This window comes from Capra hircus, chromosome 9 (genome assembly GCF_001704415.2).
Source record: "Capra hircus breed San Clemente chromosome 9, ASM170441v1, whole genome shotgun sequence".
NCBI classification, from domain to species: Eukaryota; Metazoa; Chordata; class Mammalia; order Artiodactyla; family Bovidae; genus Capra; species Capra hircus.
In genome coordinates, this window is record NC_030816.1 from 12,654,557 (window position 1) to 12,674,768 (window position 20,212).

Genomic DNA, 20,212 nt, shown 5'->3' on the forward strand with positions numbered 1-20,212 from the left:
GAAAGCCCCCATTCAGCAAATAGGAATATGAAATTTTTACAAACAGAAGTGAATATATTCAAACTATGGAAACTGAAAGCAAAGAACAGTTGGGAATTCCCTGGCGTCCCAGTGGTTAGGACCTAGTACTTTCACTGCTGAGGGCCTGTGTTCAACTCGTGCTTGGGGAACTAAGATCCCACAAGCCATGTGGTGTGGCCTAAAAGAAAAAAAAAAGAAAGCAAAAAAACAGTACCATGGTAGGAACTAGTCTGAAACTTTGTTGGTTTACATGGTAGACCATGTTGACCATGGGGATACTGTCTACCAGGCACAGTAGGATACAAACAACTCCCTTTAGGTAAATTATTTATTTTGATACTCTTACTGAGTTTAGTGATCACCTTAGCAAAAAGTTTTGCCTTTCAGACATTACTTACTCTTGGTTGCAAAAGTTTTTCCTACCATTAGGACCTAGCATTCCTATGAGCACAGGAATTCGCTTTATATCAACATTACCCCTTCTTCAGAGGCTCACTAAAAGTCAGGTTTGTTTTTTATACAAAACACCAACAAGCAAAAAACTATAAATTATATAACAGACATTTTCATACCAGCATCTCTAGTGGCAAACAAGTTGATAACTTAGCATTTTCCAAGTTAAGTGCTAAGCTCCTTAAATGAATCATATTTTTTTGTTCTTAATTATTTTTTAAAATGTTTTATTTTGCACTGGGGTATAACCAATCAACAAACAATGTTGTGATAGTTTCAGGTGAACAGCAAAGGGACTCAGCCATACACATGCATGTATTCATTCTCCCCCAAACCTCCCATCCAGGCTGCCACATAACATTGAGCTCTAGAGTTTCATGTGCTACACAGCATGTCCCTGTTGGTTATCATGAATTACCTTTCAGTTAGCACACCCTACTAATTAAATTGTATTATTATTCTTACTTCATATGAGGAAAATGGAAGCTTAGGAAATGTAAATATTTCGCCCATGGTCTCAGAGCTAGTGGCAAAGAGCTGTAATTTAAGTTCAGCGACTCTGACTCTCGCGTTTGCTGTTAAAACACATTCTATACTGTCCCTAAAACTTTATGGGCTAAGAACTGAAATATAAGTGATAAACCCAAGATCACAAAGAATCACATGTTCACTCAATGGTTCAGTTCAGTTCAGTTCAGTTCAGTCGCTCAGTCGTGTCCGACTCTTTGCGACCCCATGAATCGCAGCACGCCAGGCCTCCCTGTCCATCACCAACTCCTGGAGTTCACTCAAACTCACATCCATCAATGGTTACTATTCCCTTAATAAGTAAAATGCCAGGCATCCAAGAGGAAAAAACAAATGCACAGTTTTGAAATATTGCAGCTGAAACTTCGGGTAAGATATTTTTAAGTAGTCTGCCTTTGGTAATTTGGAACTGGTTTCGTTTTCCACAGATTCTAAGGAAAAAAAAAAAAAAAATCAAACTGCATAGTCATATACCTTTCCATCAGTGAAGTACCGGCAATTCATTTTCAAAAATTTTACCACTCCTGGCTCATCCTCTTCCGAAGTGGATGATAAGACTCTCTCGATGGGTTTTAAGGCCTTTCTTGCTAAGTCAGCATCCTTTAGAAAGCAAAAATTTCCACAAATAGAAACACTTTAAAAAATATTATTTGTATGAATTTAGTTATCTAAGTTTCCTATAAGTAACCTGTTTTTATTAAACGTGAATATTTATAAAAGGCAAATGTCTTCCATCCTTCAAAAATAATCACCCAAGTCAAACTAAGATTTTTAAGGCATATATGTATGAACCTATAAAAATGCCCCATCGCATCTTTAGAAAATACCTTAAATGAAATAATTCATATTGAACTCATTCAAATTCTGTAGAAAAAGGAGTAAAAGTGGTAGAAATAAACTACTGGCCTCACTGAGAGTTTAACTTCTACATAAACAAGACATGCATTTCTGCCTTTGAGACCTTAAATGTGAACCAGTTTCTTCTCTCAACTGATGACAAATTATTTTAACCCCACCTCTTCAGTGAGGGAGGAGAGTTTCAGATGAACTCTTGAGAAAAATAACATGAGTTATTTTCTATAATTACTCAAAAACTGGTGCCGATAAATATGCGCTTCAGTGCAAGAGTGAAATACATACAGGCAGTTTATCGTATTCTGCATCTGATGATGAAGGAGAGACAGTAGCACCAGGGCTGCATGATGAGAACCTTAAGGTACTCGAGGGAAAGTTGGCATCGGGCACAAAAAGAACCTGAGAATGGGAAAGAAAGGCTAGGTGAGTCCCAAGAACCAGGGCAGCGTTCGGAGCAGTTTTGCTCCACACAGTATCACGCTGGGTGTAGGACGAAGACCTCCTTGGCTTGCGCTGAACTTCTGACTTCCTCGGGGTCTCCCAGACTAATCTATGCAATAGTATTCAGAGAGAGGAATTTGTGCAGTGCAAAGGGTGTTGAATATATTGCAGGTGCTCACAGGAGAGAGAAAGGTGGAGGAATACTCTGCATAGGCTGGGTGAAGCAGGTGGGTCCAAGTGAAGCCGTGGGCAGCAGGATTTGGACAGGGAGGGAAGAGCCTTCCAGGGCAGGGTACGATAGTACAAGGGGATAGAGGCGAGAATAGCATGGCGTACTTCTAAACGCAGCACCCGCATCACGAAGAAACAGGACGCATCCAGGCTTCCCGACTCCAAGCAGGCCCTGAGTGCTAATGCATTAAGGTCCTTATATGAAAAAGCTGTACACGGCAGCATCAATAATCTCAGCACCTGCTCTTCCATCACTGTTTGGGATATCTACAAATCCCCTAACTTGGTGGTGCTGGTGGTAAAGAATCCACCTGTCAATGCAGGAGACACAAAAGACGCAAGTTCGATCCTTGGATCAAGAAGATCCCCTGGAGGAGGAAATGGCGTCCCACTCCAGTATTCCTGCTTGGAGAATTCCATGGACAGAGGAGCCTGGCAGGCCACAGTCAATGGAGCCACAAAGAATCAGACACAACTGAGTGAATGAGCCCCTACTGCACTAAACTGCTTTCTTCTGCAAGATATTCTGGTTCCTGAAATGCTATTCGATTCTGTTATTCAACACTCTTTTAACAATACAAGCTGCATTCTGGTATTATATCAAATACTATTTTAAAATGACCTCTAATGTTATAAAATATGTGAAAGTGAAAGTGTTAGTCACTCAGTCATGTCCAGCTATTTGCAACCCCATGGTCTGTCCATGGGATTCTCCAGGCAAGAATACTGGAGTGGGTTGCCAATCCCTTCTCCAGGGGATTTTCCTAACCCAGGGATTGAACCGGGGTCTCCCGCATTGCAGGCAGATTCTTTACCATCTGAGCCATCATAATTCACAGCTAATCATGTAACAACTGTTCAATATTGTTACTGAACACTTTGCCCTGTCTTCTAGTTGTATCTCTATTTTATTTACTTATTTATTTTTCAGTTATGTTTTATTCAGTGGGAATTTTTAGGACTTAAGCGCAGGAGACAGCATCTCAAGTAACCCTGAGAGAATTGCTCTGAGGAGGCAAGGGGAGGAGCCAGGTTATACAGGAGTTTTACAACAAAGGGCAGGTAGTTTGAACATCAATAGATTATTGCTAAAGAAAACCAGATGTCCCAAGTTAAGGAATTTAGCACTTTTCTTGTATGGGAAGATGCAAGAGTCTGGGCTCATTCAAATCATTCTTTTGCATATCTCTATTTTAACATTGTTGTTCAGTAGCCCAGTCGTGTCCAACTCTTTGCAACCCCATGGACTGCAGCATGCCAGAACTCCCTGTCCCCTCGCGATCTTCTGAAGCTTGCCCAAGTTCATGTCCACTGCATCAGTGATGCCATCCAGCCATCTCACCTCTGACGCCCTCTTCTCCTTCTGCACTCAATCTTTTTCAGCATCAGGGACTTTTCCAATGAGTTGGCTGTTCACATCAGACTGGAGCTTCAGCATCAGTCCTTCCAACAAGTATTCAGAGTTGATTTCCCTTAAGGTTGACTGGTTTGATCTCTTTGCTGCCCAAAGGACTCTCAGGAGTCTTCATCAGCATCACAACTTAAAGGCATCAATTCTTTGGCTTCTGCCTTCTTTATGGTCCAGCTCTTACAACCATATGTGACCACAGGGAAGACCATAGCTTTGACTATACGAATCTTTGTTGGCAGAGTAATGTCTCTGCTTTTCAACACACAGTCTAGGTTTGTCATAGACAAATTTTAACTTTAGTTCTTTTAAATCTCTCTTCAGTCCAGAAAAAAAGTGAGCCAAGAACAAAACACACCTTAAGATAAGGTGGAAAAATCATCATCAAGGAGAAATAAGATGATGACTGATAATACTGAAAATATGAGCTCCCAAATTGCCAAACGTTCATTAAGAAGTGGGCCATTAGATTTGGTCTAAGTTTCCAAATAACCAGTGGAAAGATATAGACATCATGAATCAACAGAATTCACTATCCATAAAATAAAAACAAACCAGTTTCTTACTGGTACAAGTAGTCTCCCACAAAGCCTCATTTGAAAAAAACAGTGTCTCACAGTGAACTCTTTGTCCTAATGACACATGACAGTAAATGAAATAACCAGTTTTGAAGGACTGTTCTTTGTAACAACGTCAAAATGGGTCAGTGGCAAATGTCAAAAGGTTAGAGTTTCATGAAAGTAATTAATTTGCAGAAGGCTAAAATTACATGGTCTTAGTATACAGCTCTTATTTATTGTATGTTTCTGGGCTAGGACCGAAACAGATTTCTTCCAAACAGATGTCAATTCTCCATTAATATTTTCTTTTTGCACCTGAACTCTTGACAAGTGTTAGGCAACATAGGTTGAGATTCTATTGCCTGACATTCTAAATGTCAAATCAAAGAGATAATTCCTATGCTTAAATAGCCCATTGTACTGTGTAAATAGAAGTGAGTGTTAACGTGGAGAAGCCCAGTCACTACACATCTTGCTTCAACGTGGAAGTGAGTCTGGATCATTCTTCTTAATTCCTCATCTTTGCCAGAAAAAATCATGAGCACAGCCAGATCTCAGGACAACTAACAGCACATAACTGTTTAGTTATATGAGGGCTACACAGCATAGTAAAGGCAAGAAGGACCATCTGAGTAAATGTAGCCCAACCCCTCATTTCAGAGATGAAACCAAGGTCAAAAAGGAAGTGACTAGCCCAAGTTTAATACTTATTAAAGGGTCAAAGGAAATGAAGCTTTGGGGCACCTATTTTTGTATTATTATCCTTAAAGAGGCATATTAAAATGGTTAGATGAGATGGTTAGATAGAATCACCAACTCAATGGACATGAATTTGAGCAAACTCCAGGAGATAGTGGAGGACAGAGGAGCCTAGCGTGCTACAGTCCATGGGGTCACAGAGTTGGACATGATTGAGCAACTGAATAACAACAACAGGGCATATTAAGACAGTTCCTATATCTCCTATTAGTACTGGACCTTAATCCAGTACCAATAAACTATTTTGTTCATGGACTTAGTAAAAGAATAAAGAATCACCCTAAATTATCTTAGTAAGTTCCAGTGGCTACAGCTTGAATTAGTAAAGATATGCCTAGGTTCTCTGCTATGGGTCAGTTAACAGATTATTCAGCAATATCCCAGACTATACAAAACCCAATAAAAATGACTAAAATCTATTAATTTCACAGAGATAAAAATGTATTAATTTTTGAAAAAATTTAATTCATATTTTCCCTCAACTAACCTGGTACTGGCAGTATACTAATTTCTCTCATTTATGACAAGGACATAAATACCAAAAGCATGATAGTATAAACTGGCCAATTTATAGCCTGGTGGCTTCATTTGCTGCCCTTGAAATAAATGCAAAGAATACTACCATTGCCTGAGTGAAGTTATTCTTAGAAGTAGCAGCATCCACCATGAAAGAACTCAATGTCACTAGAATTTATTTATTTGTAAACTTTTTGATGGCTGCCACTCTGACCAGTGTGAAGTAATACATCATTGTAGTTTTATTTGCATTTCTTTACCAATTAGCAATGATGAGCATCTTTTCATGTGTCTGTGGCCCTTTCTTAATGATCCTGCTGAATGTCTCCACCTTGGGCCAGATTGATTACTTCTGTCATGGAATCACATGAAGGACAAAATGACCAAAATTTTGCCTAATTTAAAATAAAATGATGGCCATAATATACCCCATAAGTGGACTAAACTGAAACTTGCAATTCTAAATTAAACATCTGAAGAATATCTGTATAATTCTATAGGGAAAAAAGTTACATTAATTTAACTTTTCCTGATGGAAACATCTATTAACACAAAGGATAGTTAAATCAACTGTGATAATCATTTGCAAAGCATTTATCTCTGAACAGTTCCTAAGCATCAGGATGCTTTCAGAAGTCTTGGATCTAAGAGACTGAACCAAGACACAATAACAACAATGACAGTCCTGAGACACTAAGAACAAGTCATTAAAAATGGCAGCGAAAATACATTTCTAAAAGGAAAATGTTTCTAAAGGAAAATTCAACAAGAAAATCATTACCTGGCCTGGAACAATCGTATGTGTGAAAAGCTTATTCAGTTCCACTAATTTATTGGGAGTGATGTTAAATTTCAGTGCTATGGAGTTTAGGGTGTCCTGGCTTCCAGCCTAGAATAATCAAAGAAACAAGATTCAATACACAAAGCAAAAGACAGAAAAAATCTTTCTCCTGACAGTCACATTAATCTGTTTGATACGAGTCCATAAAAAAGTAACACACACATCCAAATGTATTATGAAAAAAGAAAATACATTCTCAATTCTTAACAAAAAAGTCTTAAATATTATTCATTTCTGGGCTCCCTTATTTGCAAATTTCACTGTCCACTAATAGATTTCTAAACTTACTCTGGCACAACTTAGGTGTGTAGAGGAGAGAGTCTATGAGGTATAATATAAAGCTAAGAAGCAAAGAAATATTACACATAATACTATTCATAGGAGAAATGGAACTAGTTTCTCTCTTTGCATTTTCTGTCTGTTTGCCTGTCTCTTTACTGTACTTTAGGCTCCTGGATTGCGGCCTGTTAAAGACCATTTCCCCACAGTGCCTGACACATAGAAGGCATTTGAATATTTGATGAATGAATACAGTGAAAGGCATGGAAATCTAAAAGGACTCAGACTAGCTACCAAAAATTGTTCACTGACATTAACATGACAGTTTCCCACAGTCAACCAAATTAGTGCTATTCTTTAAATCTATAAAAGTTGTGATATGTCTCAGCTGTTCATGTCTCTGTCCTTCTCCAATAGAGGGGGATAGGAATAAAAAGGCAATGGCACCCCACTCCAGTACTCTCGCCTGGAAAATCCCATGGACGGAGGAGCCTGGTGGGCTGCAGTCCATGGGGTCGCTAAGAGTCGGACACGACTGAGCGACTTCACTTTCACGCATTGGAGAAGGAACTGGCAACCCACTCCAGCGTTCTTGCCTGGAGAATCCCAGGGACGGGGGAGCCTGGTGGGCTGCCGTCTCTGGAGTCGCACAGAGTCGGACACGACTGAAGTGACTTAGCAGCAGCAGCAGCAGGAATAAAAAGGGCTGTAAGATGTGAAACTGGACTTCCCTGGTGGCTCAATGGTAAAAAACCCACCTGCCAATGTAGGAGACACAGGTTTGATCCCTGATCTGGGAAGACCCCTCATTCTGTGGAGCAACTCAGCCCTCGTGCGACAGTGAAGCCAGTGACCTAGAGTTTGGGAGCCCGCACGCGGCAATAATCGAAAGCCAGGCGCCCCAGAGCCTGTGTTTCACAAGAGGAGCCGCTGCGGGGAGAAGGCCCCGGCACCGCCAACTGGAGAATAGCCCTCCGCCTGCCGCAACTAGAGAAAGCCCCCGCGACAACGAAGACCCAGCACAGGCATGAATAAATGAAACTATTTAAAAGAAAAGGCGTGAAAGCTCAGCGGAAAAGCTCCACCCAAAAAGAAGTCTGCCGCCTCTGGTCAGGTCAGTATCCGAGGACAGACTCCCTGTCCAGGGTCACCGGATGGAACTTGTTAGCAGGCGGCCCCTCTGGCAACTCTCACTGAGATGCTCCCAACTACCGCCCTGGGTCAGCACTGGGGCTTAACTCTGTAAGCACAATGGGCTCCTCCAGGCGAGCCTTGACTGACAGGCGGAGATTTGAGGTGGCTGAAGGAGTTTGTAAGCAGGTGAAATGAGACTTACCACTTACCACTCACTGTCCTCAGGTATCAAAAGCCCACCGACTAGATGGACTTGCCCCAGTTCTATACCTGTCCCAGAACTATAACCAAGTTCATAGTTACAGATTAAACCAAAACTACCTCAAACATTTCTAGAACAAGATATAAATACATACATTTTTTTTAAAGTTACTGAAAACATAACAGATGCCTCTACCTTACCCTGTGCAAAATCATCAGTACTAAAGGTTAACAAAAAAGTTTAAAAATTTTTTTTTCAAGTAGTACATATTTACATAATATATTCAAACCCCTGGTTTCTCAAGGTTTAGAGTCAGTAGAAGACACAGATTGATAATACAGACAGACTGAGTCAGACTGTTGGACCTGAATTCCAAATCTGCCACTTGCCAGCTGTGTGACCTTGAGTCACTTGCTTAACTTCTCTGTTCCTCAGCTTCTTCATCCAAATGGAGATGCATATGACAAGTGATCAATGAACTGGCTTCACATTTTTACACAAAAACTTGAGGATACTATGTATAGGGGCTTCCGGGAAGGAGGAAAATTTTAACGATTTGCAGGTATTACACAAGGATAAAACATAGATACAGAGCCAACTTACAGAACCTGGGAGGGATACTGATATCATTAAATGTTTGAAACTAAACAGAACGCTTGAACATCCACAGCACTGGAACAATGCAAGCAATTGTGTAAGTGGCTCTGGTCATGGTTCTCTAAACACAAAGTTATGGATCACCTTTTAATAATGAGAAGTACACAAAGTAACTGGCCAACTAATCTCCATAACGTAAATCAATCAGGTGGAGAGATCTGCCATAATGACAACTAGTTCCACCTGAACTTAACTTTTCTCAAACTTTGAGCTAACCCATGCATTTTTCTTATAGAAATGTTTGTCTTAAGCTATGTTAATGTACGATGCATTTACCCCAGACTGTCTTCAAGTCAGTTCACCTAAAGGCTCAGAACTGACCTGACAACTGAACTGACCTGACCTGTTATACTCATACACTGTTCTTAATCTAGGTTGATGAAACTCTATATTTGTATGGGAATCTGCCTTTCTTCAAGATTCATGTCAATCGTTTTATGGCCCAGGATGACTCACCTGGTGCCAAGATTATCTCAAAATGCATTTTGTGGGTGAGGGGCCTGGTGCCATTCTCTGAGTTTTGAGACATTTCCTTCCTTTAATTAGCAGACTGCTAGTAGCTATGGGCTGCCATCTATGCGGTCGCACAGAGTCGGACACGACTGAAGCGACTTAGCAGCAGTAGCAGCAGCAGCAGCTATATAACATCCAGCTAAAGACTAGCAGGGGGGCATTCTTTCTGCCTCCTTCTGATGTCTATGTCAGAAGCTTTCTCTAGCTCCTTTATACTTCAGTAAAACTTAAAGTTTTATTAAACCTTGTCTCTGGCCCTGGATTGAATTCTTCTTCTCCGGAGGCCAAGAATCCTGGCATCTTTCCATGGTTCAGCAACCTTTCAAATGTGATGATACAGAAGCTTGGAGAAGAGTCACCATTCTAGAAGAAATGCCAGGGAGGGACAGGCCTTGCTGCTTGCCTTATATAGAGAGCCAGGCATTGCACACAAATAATGAGCAGAAAATAAATACACATGAGGAAAACACGGGGGCAGGGGCAACAGTACTTAATTTCTTTCTAGAAATCAGAGATCACTCCTCAGCAATGCCAATTCAAAGTAATGAAAACAGATCTATAACTGAGTGCCCACTTCGTGCAAGGCTTGGGAGAAGCATGCACAGCTGCTGCCTTCCAGAAACTCAAGGTGTGATGGGAGAGATGAGTACCTAATGGGGAGGTGCAGTCACAGATACACACACTGCATCATCCGTCTGCTGATCCAACCACATGGAGGTCTAATACCCTGCAAGCACCAGAGTTAGAATGGCAACCAAAATGGGATCTGGTCTCTCTCCATGGGCGTATGAATTAAGGCACAAGACAGACATTGAAAGATAATAATTACGCTAGTGGGTTAAACTGTTAAACTGATAGAAAAGAACACAATTCTATGAGACAGTAAAATGAAGGGATCTGCCCTAGACTTGCAGCATGGTCACAGAAAGGAAGAATGAACGTGGAGAGGGATAGGAAGATGATGTTCGGGCTGAGGTTCTGGTCTGTAGAAATGTATGGATGATGGAGTCACTGCTCCTTGAAAACAGGCCAAGCCTGAAGGTCTAAGTGACTGTGTTGAGCAGACAACTGAATATATGGTTTGGGAAGTCAGAAAGCACGTCTAAGAAGGAGACCTAAAATTACTCATCATTGGCATATCAAAGGTAATTCAAGTAATAGGTTTATTCAGGGAAAAGTTACAGAAAGGAGAAACGACTGAGGTCTTAAGAAGCTTTGCTATTTAATGGCTACATAAGAGGAAGGCAGCTAAGGGGCAGGATGTGTCCAGGGAGAAACATTATGTACATCTAGCAGTATTAACAAGTGTTTATACTACCTGTTTATACTTACAGTGTATTCCATAGTACCATGGGGCTTCTGAACCACCATCTTCTTCTCTTTTTTATCATGTGTTTTGTTTGGATTGTCATCTGAGGAATAAAATGATATAAGTGAATGATTTCATTTTTAGGAACTGAGGATAGGGTTATTTACAGTATATTAAAAACCCATTCTCAAAATGATTTTGAAAAAAAAAAAAAAAAACACGAAAAGAAAAATGGGCTGAAGGCACAAATAGACCAAACACATAAAAACATATTGGTCATCAATGTATACTTGAATAAATGATTAACGCTAACTGCAATTAAATAGTACAAATAACAATGAGGTTGTGCCTTATAGTTATCCAAGTATTTGTTTACGTGATAATGTATAATGATGAAGTTAACTAGCATGGTGATATAAGTGATATACAATGTAAATCAGTACAGCCCTTTTAGAAAGTGATTTGCCAATATGTAACAACAGCCATAAAAACGTCCATAACTCAGTAATTTTTCCCTTAGTTATCCTAAGGAAAAATTCAACACAAGGAAAATGCTATGCACAGCAAATGGTTACTGCAGTATCATTTATAACAGTGAAAACCTGGAAAGACCTCTGTGTTCAATGACACATTAATCTGGAACACAGATCGAGCTGCTTTTAAAGGTCAAAACCAGTCAACCTAGTAGTTTGGCAGCTACGAATGATTCAACCTAGTTGCTATGACGAAATATCTCTTAATATAACCAACCTGGATACTGAAAACCAGAGAGACATATATCAATGGATATACATTTAAGTGACAAAAAGTACAAGATTGAACTAACTATGAAAAGCTGCTCTAACTTGTATGGGATCAGAAAAATGCAAATTAAGACGAGCTATCATTTTACAGCTATTGGCATGGTAAAAATCAGAAAGCTGGATAATTCTAGGGTTGCCGAAGATGCAAGCTGCTGCAAGGAATGTAAACTGGTACAGCCATTCCAGCAAATTAATTATATACAGCCTGCTGCTGCTGTTCAGTTGTTAAGTCATGTCTGACTCTTCGTTACCCCACGGACTGGAACCCGCCAGGTTCCTCTGTCCATGGGATTGTCCAGGCGAGAATACTGGAGTGGGTTGCCATTTCCTTCTCCAGAGGATCTTCCTGACCCAGATTCAAATCCACATCTCCAGCGCTGGCAGGTGGATTCATTGCCACTGAGCCACCAGTACGACTCAGCAAACTGACCCACAGATACATATCCTCTCCCAGGAGATATCAGAAAGTGAGTGACCTGCTGGATGGCGCACAGAACAGAGTTATCTGTGGCAGTGAGGAGCAGGAGGGTAAGCAAAATATACCTAATTACTGCCTAGAATCCCAGAGCATAACACACCAGAAGCATACACCAAAACATGTTTAGAGAGAAACAGAATGGTATGTGCAGAGTAGTACCATTATGTATCCTAAAAACAGCTGCACAGAAAACTACACATTTTAAAAATATACTTTTATTTACTTATTTGGCTGCACCTGGTCTTGCTTGTGACATGTGGGATCTAGGTCCCTGACCCAGGTCCCCAGCACTGGGAGCGTGGAGTCTTAGCCACTGGGCCTCAGGGCAGTCCCTGTGGCTGAACAGGTTATCAGCTGTTCCTTGCCTATAGAATTTGGGGAGTTGCTCGGTCTTATTTCACCTTCTTTCAGTTCTCTGTTTACAGCATTTGAGGGGTCGATCAGCCTCATTTCATTTTATCTTCTTTCCGTTCCCCTCGGTCCAAGGTGGCAATGTTCCTGCTGGTATGACATTCAAGAACTTGGAGGGTCATTAGACAAAAGGCTCCCTTACAGATCTTTCCGAGAAATTCCATTTCTATTTCTGACTGCTGCTGGGATGACCGAGGGAATCCACGAATTACAGCTCCGACCTCTTCAAAGAGCCTTCTGACAGCTAGACACATTTTTTAAGGCTACGCCCAAATAAAAGCCCACAGAGACTGAACACAATAGAATGGAGTGGAGGGGGAGATGAGGACCTCTCCATCTGAGACCCGATAGCCCCCCACACCCACACGCGAACCAACAGTATCATTTCAGCTACCTAACAAACACGGATGAGCTGGATGAGGATGGAAGGGAACACGGGAATGTGAAGATAGTTAACGTACACGGGGTTTCTCTGCCTTTTAAGAAATTCCTTTATATTATTTAAAATTAAGAACCAAGATTAAAAAAAATAGATTGCTATTAGAGTCCTTTTCTAGTCCTTTGTAGAACCAGAGACACTCTGAACATCTAGTATAAGCTTATTCACTCAGTTGCGTCCGACTCTTTGTGACCTCATGGACTGTAGGCCACCAGGCTCCTCTGTTCATGGAATTCTCCAGGCAAGAATACTGCAGTGGGTTGCCATGCCCTCCTCCAGGGGATCTTCCCAACCCAGCGATCAAACGTAGGTCTCCCGCTGCTGCTGCTGCTAAGTCGCTTCAGTCGTGTCCAATTCTGTGCCACCCCAGAGATGGCAGCCCACCAGGCTCCGCCGTCCCTGGGATTCTCCAGGCAAGAACACTGGAGTGGGTTGCCATTTCCTTCTCCAATGCATGAAAGTGAAAAGTGAAAGTGACGTCGCTCAGTCGTGTCCGACTCCTAGCACTGCAGATATATTCTTTACTGTCCGAGCCACCAAGGAAGCCCCAAAATCTTCTAGATAGTATATATTTTAAAAAAATGATTTCTCTTCCTTTAGGTGATCGATCACATCTAAATTATTTCAGGAAGATGAGACTCTACTGACTGTGGTCTTCAGATCTCCAGATTCTGTAGGAGGAGAATCTGGAGGTTCCATGCAGTCTAGTGAAAAATCAAGGAGAGTATTTTAAAACTCTCATCATCTGCATGGTGTTCATTCCTTTTAATATCTTAGCTCCACTCTCTGCCCCACATTCCTGCCCTTTTCTTTGCTACCAGAAACAGCTATCCCTTCAGGTCCTCCTGCTTTCAGCACAGTCTCTTCATATCCCTCTGTAGGTGCTTCCTATTTCTAGAGCCTAATTTGCTGCTTCTTTCCATCTGTGGCAGCTTCAGCTCATGCCCTTCCACAGGCTGTACATAGTCATTTCTGGTCCCAATGGGGGTCCTGTTGTATGCCAGCAAATCATGAGAGTTTTCATATTTTTCAGCTGCCAAAGAAAACCAGGTGCTGGCTGAGCTTTTCAGGATAAACTTGACTATGTACAACTGATTTAGTACAAAAATTACTTTTCTTCTGCACAGGTGGATAGGCCAGAAAAACTGCAAACATGGTAATAATATATTTAGAAGGAAAAAAAATAACAACCTTTCCTCCAGAGTCTAGGATTTTGAAATATTTGAGGCGAGGACCATGATGTATCCCTCTTTGAATGTCGTGTGCCCTAGTGTGATACCCATTACACATGCTTGCATGAAATTTACCAATACAAATCAACAGGCCTGATGAGTTTGAATATGGGCAATGTTTTCACCGATAGAACATCACACCAGGAACATCACTGGAACCAAAGCCACAAACCAAACATTAGGTTTTACAGTTGACTGAATACAGAAAGCTGAGAAGTAACTGACACACTCTAAGTACCCAATCTGTCTTCATATGATTATAGCCCAAGGTAAGGATTCATCAGTTCAGTTCAGTCCCTCATTCGTGTCCGATTCTTTGTGATCTCACAGACTGCAGTACGCCAGGCCTCCCTGCCCATCACCAACTCCAGGAGTTTACTCAAACTCATGTCCATTGAGTCGATGATGCCATCCAACCATCTCATCCTCTGTCATCCCTTTTTCCCACCTTCAATCTTTCCCAGCATCAGGGTCTTTTCAAATGAGTCAGTTCTTCGCATCAGGTGGCCTAAGTATTGGAGTTTCAGCTTCAGCATCAGCCCTTCCAATGAATATTCAGGAGGGATCTCCTTTAGGACAGACTAGTTGTATCTCTTTGCAGTCCAGGGGACTCTAAAGAGTCTTCTCCAGCACCACGGTTCAAAAGCATCAATTCTTCAGCACTCAGCTTTCTTTATAGTCCAACTCTCACATCCATACATGACCACTGGAAAAACTGTAGCTTTGACTACAAAGACCTTTGTTGGCAAAATAATGGCTCTGCTTTTTAATATGCTGTCTAGGTTGGTCATAACTTTTCTTCTAAGGAGCAAACGTCTTTTAATTTCATGGCTGCAGTCACCATCTGCAATGATTTTGGAACCCAAAAAAATAAAGTCAGCCACTGTTTCCACTGTTTCCCTATCTATTTTCCATGAAGTGATGGGACTGGATGCCATGATCTTTGTTTTCTGAATGTTGAGTTTTAAGCCAACTTTTTCACTCTCCTCTTTCACTTTCATCAAGAGGCTCTTCAGTTCTTCTTCGCTTTTTGCCATAAGTGTGGTGTCATCTGCATATCTGAGGTTATTGATATTTCTCCCAGCAATCTTGATTCCAGCTTGTGGTTCATCCAGCCCAGCGTTTCTCATGATGTACTCTGCATATAAGTTAAATAAGCAGGGTGACAATATACAGCCTTGATGTACTCCTTTTCCTATTTGGAACCAGTCTGTTGTTCCATGTCCAGTTCTAACTATTGCTTCCTGACCTGCATATAGGTTTCTCAAGAGGCAGGTCAGGTGGTCTGGTACTCCCATCTCTTTCAGAATTTTCCACAGTTTGTTGTGATCCACACGGTCATACTGCTTCTTAAATACTTTCTGGCAGTAAGTTTTCAAGACGGCCAGCTGCTCCTCTCAGTGAGTGAAGTCTTGGATACATTACTTCCACAAGCTCTGCAGCACATGGTCCACGAAGCGCTGGGGAGAGCGGGGCAGAGCCCCGGAATGCCTGGGGAGAGAACTTCTCTGCCGGGTTTCAGGAGGGGCTCTGCTGCCAGCATTTCAGGTGAGGACTCAGGGCCATCTGCAAGGATGCCGTTATCTCCCAGTGATACCCGACATCTCTATTTCGAGCTTCAGGCCTCCTTAGACCTTTCTGTCGTTCAGTTGCTAAGTCATGTCTGACTTTTTGCGACCCCATGGCCTACAGCACGCCAGGCTACCCTATCCTTCACCATCTCCCAGAGTTTGCTCAGATCCATGTCCATTGAGTCAGTGATGCCATCCAAGCATCTCATCCTCTGCCGCTCCCTTCTCCTTCTGCCTCGGATCTGTTACACCTGCCCAAATTCAAATTCTCCCCCTGCTTACAAAAGCAAATGATTTAGAAGTATCTACTGCCAGAGGAGAACACTGGCCAAGTGGTCCTCAGAAGCCATTCACAGGAAAGCAACTGTACCTTCTGTTTGCCCCACCTCTGAAAAGTTTTCAGAGACAGCTTTTCCCAGTTCACTAAGTATATTAACAAATCCCTGGAAGAATGAAACACAGGCCCTTTTGCCTAAACTCTCTTGTTTCCTCATAAATCCTAGAAGGGTTGAAATGGGCAATGGGGGGAATCACCGTTGACCTGGTGCCCTGCCCACAGGTCCTGCCTCCTCATCCCTTCCCTGCCCACAGGAGGGCCAGGGGTGTCTGGAACACACGGCTACTGGCTCCGGCATCTCAGGACGTCCTAGACAACGTTTGTTGAAAGACTCCTTTCGCTCTCCGTGCGTTGGGGCTAACAGAAGTTGATGTTCAGAAGAAAGTCCAGGGCCTGGAAAGGCAAGAAGGCTGGATGTAAAGGAAACTTATCATGGGCAAGGAGATACATTTTAAGAGAACACCTGAGGCTTGAGAACAGCACCTACAGAAGTCTGAGATTTGCAAGGGCGGGTAGGGAGGTAAAAAGAAATGTGGCTGATTGAGGGGGTGGGAAAGATTCACAAGAAAGGAAAACAAGCGTTATGTCACAAACGCACAGAAACGAAGTTAAAGGAGGGTTGTACTGACATTGTCAAGTGTTATCCCTAGGATGGGAGATAGAAACTTGGAAACAAGTAACTGGGAGGTCACAGAGGTCCTGCCGTGAAAAAGGAAGGGATCTCAGGACAGATGTGCTGACCCTTTCAGTCAAGTAGGGATAAGGTCATCTGCTGAAACGTAAGGCGTTTGAAGACAGGACTGGGGGCTTAAGGCGCTGTGAAATTTGGAAGAGTTATTGCGGCAAAGATGAGGTTTCAAAGATATAAATACTGAAAGAAGCAACAGGAAGAAGCAGTAAGGGTTTCCCCGAGGGCTGGGTCTCAACCCCAAGGTGGCAGACCACGGAGGAATAAGCAGGCCCCTCCGTCACGGCCACCCGCGCCAGGAGAACGGCACGACGTAGCTGCCGCTGCTGTAAGACATCACCAAATCGAGTGGTTCCGGATTCTAAACAGACACCAACTTATGATCTTATAGCTCTACATATTTCAAGCCTGACATGGGGTCTCACTGGGTAAAATTCAGGGTGTCAGCAGGCAGCTCTCTTCTGGAGGTTTGAGGGGAAGACTGGCTTCCTGGTCTGTTCATCTTGGAACAAGCCCACCTTCCGGCCTCAAGGTCCCTCCCTCAGTGGGCAGAGCCAGCAACATCCAGCCGAGTCCTCTCACACTGCCGTTTCTCCAGTTTCTCTGCCACCCTCCTCTCACTCTTCAGCACTCTGGTGTCCACACTGGGCACACCTAGATAATCCAGGATGCTCTCCTCCTTCAGGTCAGCTGATTAGCAACCTTAATTCCATCCACAACTCGAATTCACCTCTGCATGTAACCTAACAGGTTTCAGGAATTAGGACACGGACACCTTCTGTGAAGGGGTAGGGGACATTATTCTGCCTACCAGAGATGGAGAACAGGCTTACGGGAAAAGACAAAAGAAGTTCAGATCCCAAAAGGGGATCTTTGATGATTCAAGTAGTAACCCAGGTTATATGAGTGTGCTGGGGTCGGGGGAGGGAGAAACTGTAGAGGGGCTTAAGGAATGCAGCTCTGGTTATGTGTTTTGGTTCTGAAAAAAATCCAGCAAAAATGAGATACTATCCATGACCTTGAAACCTGGGCATGGGGCTCCAGGCACAGACCACTGGAGAAAGTAGAGTCAGGACAGTGGACATTATCCATTACTGTCCTTGAAAGCAGAAACAAGAGACACTGGTGGATTCCCTGGCTCTTGGTTCCATAAGCTCCACATAGATAGAAGTGAAGTGAAGTTGCTTAGTCGTGTCCAACTCCTTGCAACCCCATGGACTGTAGCCTACAAGGCTCCTCTGTCCATGGAAGTTTCCAGGCAAGAGTACTGGAGTGGGTTGCCATTTCATACATAGATAGAAGAAGGACAGAAAAGACAGTATGTAGCTTTCCTCTTACTATCTGAACAAGCACAAACAGAGTGTTGAAAATTACCAAGTTTTCAGATTTTATCAGGATCAAATTTGCTCTGGCCTTCCACTTACTGTGTGTGTCCCTTCTTTCCGTACCCCTCTTGATCAGTTCTCTTCCTTCCTTGCATGCTTATCACAAGACCATCTGAATGGGGGGCATGAGGCTGATGGCAGGACTCACTACACACTTGTCCAAAGAGGAAGGATGGCTTCCATGACATCCAAAAGAGGGGCATCAGTGCAGCGTAACTGTCTACGCCTGTCTCATGGTAGTGGAGTCGCGCAGCTGTGTCTGACTCTTGCAACCTGCCAGGCTCCTCTGTCCATGAGATTCTCCAGGCCAACAATACTGGAGTGGGTTGCCATTTCCTTCTCCAGTGTCTCTCTAGAGCTTTCTAAGAAAAGGGCATCCTGATACATAAACAGGAAAAGCTGTTTCCAATGACAGACACAGCCCCAGACTGGAAATAGATGGCATCTATTCCCTTATGTTGCCCCACATTTTTTCTGATTACAGTTTGGTTTTGGAGTCAAAATGAGGTGGCTTCACCAATCAACCCTCACAGCTGTGCGATATTGAACAAGTCACTTAAAATCTTTGTACCTCCATTTCCTAATCTGTAAAATGGACGTCTCACAATGTTGCTCAAAAGATTAAATAAGATAATGGGCACAGTTTATCTCAGAGCCTGGCACAGAGTGTTTAACAAATGCTACCTTGAACAGCAAGGAGACTAAACCAGTCAATCTTAAAGGAAATCAATCTTAATACTCATTGGAAGAACTGACACTGAAGCTGAGGCTCCCATACTTTGGCCACGTGATGCAAAGAGCTGACTCATTGGAAAAGACCCTGATGCTGGGAAAAATTGAAGACAGAAGGAGAAGACGACAACAGAGGATGAGATGGTTGGATGGCATCACTGACTCGATGAGCATGAACTCAGGCAAACTCTGGCAGATAGTGCAAGACAGGGAAGCCTGGTGTGCTGCAGTCCATGGGGTCTTGAAGAGTCAAACACGACTTGGTGACTGAACAACAGTAACATTAATAATGTTAAAGTTTAAATACAGAAATATTAGAATGATATAGCATTAATGCGATAGATGATTATAAATTGTTTAAAGGAGAAAAGCCTTATCTGATCACTTTGGTATATGACCAAAAAAAGCATCTGATGAAATTAAATAGCCATTATTATATATTTTAAAAAATATAACATTAAAAAAAATCCAACTGTTAGAAAATTTAGAATAGCAGTGACTTTCCTTAACATGATGAAGAATGTTTACTCTGTGACATTCATTAGAAATAAGCTTCTGAAAAAGCAGTGAAACCCTAAAGGTTATATACACCAAAAGCAATTTCCCCATAAGAATGAGAATAGAATGACTTCACGACATCATTCAGGACTGCCTGGCTTGTTAATTACCTAAATGCAGCCTGAACTAACACACGAGTGAGGCCCCCACCCCAGCCTTACAGAGGGTTCCAGGGCCTGCAGTGGGAGAGACACCCATTGGCACTGTACAAACTCCATCCATTCTTCTTTTTCCTGTTGTTCTGAGAAGATAAGTGCCTGAGAGCACTTTTAGCATAGCTTTTAATGCTTCTGGGCAGAGTATCTTCCAGCCCACTAAATTACAACAAAGAGGCTAACATAATGTGATGCAAGGCTAAACCGCAAGTATCGACAGTCATAGAATAAACTTTGTAGTGGAGATGAAAACAGAAACACTTCAAATATAAGGAGACAGCCTGGAAATCCGAGAAGAGGGAATCCCTGCCCTTTACTGGAGGTCCCCTTTCATAACCCTGAAAGGCAACACCTGTGCAGAATGAACACCAGGCACCCGCTGGTTCCCCTATGGTCTCTAGAAATTAAGCACCAATATCTAAACCCTCCTGAGTCATACCTGAGTAAACTGAGAAGCATTCTTGTAGCAGAAATCGAAAGCAAATATAAAAAGTAAAACACTAACCAAAATACATACAGAAACTCCTACTATCAGTTTATACTCAACTTTTTTTTTTTCCTGGAATCTCCATTCAAAAGCAACACATAAAAAAGTTTAAATACTGAAGAGAAAGAAATGAAAAATTGATTATTAGCAGATAAGTTATCTACCTATAGAGCCAACATCATAAAAACATCCCCTGGTGGCTCAGTGGTAAAGAATCCACCTGCCAATG

The 20,212-nt window shown here is 42.2% G+C and overlaps 1 protein-coding gene across 4 annotated transcripts in view; it reads right to left on the bottom strand.

Annotated features, from left to right (window-relative positions):
* Positions 1–20,212, bottom strand: part of NCOA7 (nuclear receptor coactivator 7) — a 157,165-nt gene that overhangs the window by 46,155 nt on the left and 90,798 nt on the right. For all 4 annotated transcript variants that reach the window (XM_005684484.3, XM_018052951.1, XM_018052949.1 and 1 more), the window contains 4 exons: positions 10,731–10,810; positions 6,554–6,661; positions 2,143–2,256; positions 1,477–1,602 (listed from right to left, as the gene is read on the bottom strand). In XM_005684484.3, coding sequence (XP_005684541.2) covers positions 1,477–1,602; positions 2,143–2,256; positions 6,554–6,661; positions 10,731–10,810 — 428 coding nt within the window. The remainder of the gene's footprint in view (positions 1–1,476; positions 1,603–2,142; positions 2,257–6,553; positions 6,662–10,730; positions 10,811–20,212) is intronic.